The following is a 4,853-nucleotide window of genomic DNA, read 5'->3' on the forward strand; positions in this document are numbered from 1 at the left end:
TACAGTAGTAGTACAGTAGTAGTACAGTAGTAGTACAGTAGTAGTACAGTAGTAGTACAGTAGTAGTACAGTGGTAGTACAGTAGTAGTACAGTAGTAGTACAGTGGTAGTACAGTAGTAGTACAGTAGTAGTACAGTAGTAGTACAGTAGTAGTACAGTAGTAGTACAGTAGTAGTACAGTGGTAGTACAGTGGTAGTACAGTAGTAGTACAGTAGTAGTACAGTAGTAGTACAGTAGTAGTACAGTAGTAGTACAGTAGTAGTACAGTGGTAGTACAGTAGTAGTACAGTAGTAGTACAGTAGTAGTACAGTAGTAGTACAGTAGTAGTACAGTGGTAGTACAGTAGTAGTACAGTAGTCGTACAGTAGTAGTACAGTAGTAGTACAGTACAGTCGACCTACCCTTATAACGATAACCTCTATAACGATATTACCCTTATAACGATATTTTGCTGGCAAACCAAATCACTCCATTGACTTGTGTATACAATGCCTTACCTCTATAACAATATTGCTATAACGATATTACCCCTATAACGATATAAAATGGGTTGACCAATCGACATTTTCCATTTTATAACAATATCTAGCAGGGGATATGTAGAGCCCACTATCCAGGCAGGGCAAGCTTCACTTGATACGTCGCTGGGACATAACGAAATGCAATGGGGGCACCAGTAGGCACCTTGCTGTGTACACAATGGGCATGTACGTCAGTTTTATGCTATAAAGAGCGTAAAAAACGAACAAAATCCATGCATTATGACGTATGTGTCTGAAATGAACCAGTTACCCTTGTAACAATATTACCCTTATAACAATATTTCTTGGTTTGACGCAAATATCGTTATAGGGGTAGGTCGACTGTAGTAGTACAGTAGTAGTACAGTGGTAGTACAGTGGTAGTACAGTAGTAGTACAGTAGTAGTACAGTGGTAGTACAGTGGTAGTACAGTAGTAGTACAGTAGTAGTACAGTGGTAGTACAGTGGTAGTACAGTAGTAGTACAGTAGTAGTACAGTGGTAGTACAGTAGTAGTACAGTAGTAGTACAGTGGTAGTACAGTGGTAGTACAGTGGTAGTACAGTAGTAGTACAGTGGTAGTACAGTGGTAGTACAGTGGTAGTACAGTAGTAGAGTAACACATTACGGCCAAGATGGTTCCACTTTACACATGCCATGATCACGGTATACAGTCAGACCTCGTTTATCCGGTCCTCTTTTGTCCGGATCCCTCACCATCCGGAAGAATAACGTCAGTTACCGATTAACAGCATATGTAGTTCATATCCGGTTCCCTCGCCTATCCGGATATATTGTGGAAAAGGGATGTGTGCGGTTACGCGAGGCCTGACTGTATACAGCATTGAAAAAACTTACTCCCATGACAAAGACGCGAACCCACTCTAGTGTAACATCAGGCATACTAGTAACATCATGCCATGAGGACATGAGCAAACTCACCAGTACAGTGTGGACTTAGGGACTGTGGGTTCTGTAGAAGATCAGTCCACAGCTGGCCAAACTCTGGTATTCTGTTAGGCACAGCAACACACACACACAAACACACACACACGTACATGCACAGATACACAGATATTCAGGAGAACACGCTGTTGAGACTCAACTACTGCCACAATCCCATACACAAGGAACACAAGGAACTACAGGTACGTGGTAGGGACGACATACATTGGGATAGACGGAGAGACGAAACGAAACACTACACGCCTATACAGTGAGTGAGTGAGTGAGTGAGTGAGTGAGTGAGTGAGTGAGTGAGTGAGCGAGAAAAAGTGCTAGATGGGCTTGGGTAGCTATGGCTTATATGGACGCGCAAGTAGCTACCAAAGCTAGCGGAACAAAAGGTGAGTACGGGAAGCTACATGTATGTACGGGGTGCATGCAGGCCAGCAGGGAAAGGATGCAAGGAGGCAATGTACGGGAGAGAGTATCTAACAACGCCAATGCATGGAGATGCACACACCCCCCCCCCCCCCCCCCCCCCCGTGTATGCCTCCTGCAACCTCCCCTGTTTGCCTTGCATCCCAAGGAGAAACACACCGAGTGTGCATGCTCACATACAAGAGCACGGTGCTCGAGTAAAGGTGGAACAGCCAGACACGGCCGGCAGTTGAATTGACACGAGAGTGGTCACAGGCAGAAGGAATGCGCTGCAAGCATTACTAAGCTACAGAGGGTTGGCGGATGGCACCAATCACTTGCTACACACACGCACGCACGCACACACACACACACACTGACCTGGCAACAGCTTGCAGCAGGCGCAGTAGATCACGGCCTAGCGTCATGCAGTCAGAAAACTGCACATATCAAACAAGAAAAGACAGAGAGACTCCAGATCGCATATGCAGAACAACTCACCTAAAGGCTTTACGAATACATAGCTATGCTGGACATGTTGCAATGGGGAAAGGTAAGTTAGAAAATCAACTGCTGTAAGTCAACAAATATTCGGCGCATATTTATTTTCGGCAATTTTCGGAATTTTTGGCGGAAATTTCGTCTTTCAAGGTTCAGTGTGACAGTGTATCCATGCAGCAGCAGTACAGGCTGAAATTGTAATGTGGCCGAATGTGTTTTAGCACTGGGAGGCAGAAACTTAAACGCGCCGAAAATATGTAGACTTACTAGAGAGGTTCTGCAAAACGAAAAAGCGTACAAACTTTCGCTCTACTAGTACATCATGAAGTGCGAAACTTCACACGAACTTTTCGCAACTTTGGACGAGAAACTTGCAGGGAACGCAAAATGAACTTTCGTAGGAAGTTTCGTGAGATGGAGTCATGGCGTGCGTGCACTTGGCGCGTGCAAACTACGAAAATGTGCAGAACGCAAAGGTCATGCGAAAATTCGTACACACTTTCGCAAGGACCGTCGCGAAACTTCGTTCGAATTTTCGTTTTGCAGAACCTCTCTACTGTACACAAAATGTGTATCCTGCACAGATCAAACAATGCCCACTGCACAACTACCTGCATTTGTGTGCATCTGAGTGTGCAAGAGTCAATGTGCACGTGATCATGTTCATTCACACCTTATCTACAGTGCAAGTACAGTAAAACCTGTCAAGGCGACCACCTGTTCTAAAAGACCACTGGAACCAGCACCCAGAAATGCTATTTCCAGTCAATGGACCCTCGATAAGGAGACCACCTGGTAACAGAGACCAGATTTTGAAGGTCCCTTGAGCGGTGGTCTTAGACAGCTGTTTCACTGTACATATACTCTGAACAAGACAGTACAGTGAGACCTGTCTAAGACCACCGCTCAAGGGACCTTCAAAATCTGGTCTCTGTTACCAGGTGGTCTCCTTATCGAGGGTCCATTGACTGGAAATAGCATTTCTGGGTGCTGGTTCCAGTGGTCTTTTAGAACAGGTGGTCGCCTTATCCGAGTGGTCGCCTTGACAGGTTTCACTGTACTCGTAGATTCGGCTAGGACCAAGAGTCCATAACCCCAAGAGACTGAGTGTATGCAACTCTGATCTCCCAGCTTTGGGTGCGCTGCACGACATGCGGCCTTCATCATGCAGTGACCTGACGATTGAGCTGCCTGGATTGGAGGTTTCCTACGGATTAGCCTCAACAATTTCACGTGCCATACGGTAAGTTCAAAGGAAATGGCTGTGTGCAAGACGCATAACGTACAAAACAATCTGAAGTCTCCGAGAAAAGCAGACTCTTGGAAGCAGGAAACTGTAGCAGATCAATAATGATGTAATGGGCCACAGTTGGTGCCTATGTTATGTGGGCAGCGCGTTGCACCAGACCAATATGCAGAGTTGCATGCTGTTGCGGTTATGTACTAGTCTAGGTACCAACCATAATAGGGTCGGACATGGAATGGGGGTTACATTTTTAAAAGAGTGAACGTGAAGAAAGTGACACTACTGCCACACTATGGGGATGGAGCGAGCTACAGATACGTAGCCACACCTGCCCCCCCCCCCCCCCCCCATGCCTAGTCGTGCATGCCCCACTGGCCACATATCCCTACTCCCTACAGCCAAGAGTACATAACCCCCCAGAGTGTGCAACGCCGATCCAGCTCTGCATAGAGTCTTGGTCGAGCGTAATCGGATCTTCTGATGTCATGCGTACACTCCACACCAGCGCAAGGCCAGTCTCGAGGCAGGGCACCGTTGTTTTCGATCCGAGAGTACCCGCGACTCCACGGGTTCCCCTCAGATGTGTACGGTATTATGACGCAAAGATCCGATTCCGCTCGACCAGGACCCTATGCAGAGCTGGACAGGCGTTGCACACTCTGGGGGGTTATGTACTCTTGCTACAGCCCTTCTCCCCCCCTCTCCCTTCCCTTCATCCAGAGTCTAATTACGCCATCGGATAAGTACCCCCCCCCCCCCCCGCCATCCCGTCAAAGGTGCCAGGTTCAACCACAAGCGCATCTGCTGCTTGCCCTTGATAGCGGCTTCCAAACCGCAATGGCCAGCCAACACAAACACCAAACACCAACCACCTGCTTTGTCTTACCCTGTTCCTGAGCAGATCAATGCAGAAGTTGACCTCGGCCACGCGCAGACTGGTCAGGGCTGTGGACGAGTGGTCCGGTATAAGGCGTAGGTACGTGTACAGCGCCGAGCACAGCATAGTCTGCCTCTGGTCCAACCAGGGTCTGAGCACAGCATACGCAATACAACGCAAAAGGCACATTCGCACACATTCACAGCATACGCAACACAACACAAAGGGAATACATGCGCACATTCACAGCATACACAATGCAACACAAAGGGTGCAAATGCACACATTCACAACATAGCCAATACAATGCAAAGGGCACAGATATGCACGCAAGAACAAGAGA

General features: G+C 47.3%; 1 protein-coding gene across 1 annotated transcript; it reads right to left on the bottom strand.

Moving 5' to 3' along the window:
• Positions 1-1,466: 1,466 nt before the first annotated feature.
• Positions 1,467-4,692, bottom strand: LOC135830793 (integrator complex subunit 3-like; the record flags this gene model as incomplete). The annotated part of the gene is made up of 3 exons (XM_065343006.1): positions 4,520-4,692; positions 2,268-2,326; positions 1,467-1,537 (listed from the first exon to the last, which is right to left on the bottom strand). Coding segments are annotated over exons 1-3 (247 nt in total), but the record flags the coding sequence as incomplete, so codon positions are not given.
• Positions 4,693-4,853: the final 161 nt, after the last annotated feature.

This window comes from Sycon ciliatum, unplaced genomic scaffold (assembly GCF_964019385.1).
Source record: "Sycon ciliatum unplaced genomic scaffold, ocSycCili1.1 SCAFFOLD_2683, whole genome shotgun sequence".
Classification (NCBI taxonomy): Eukaryota; Metazoa; Porifera; class Calcarea; order Leucosolenida; family Sycettidae; genus Sycon; species Sycon ciliatum.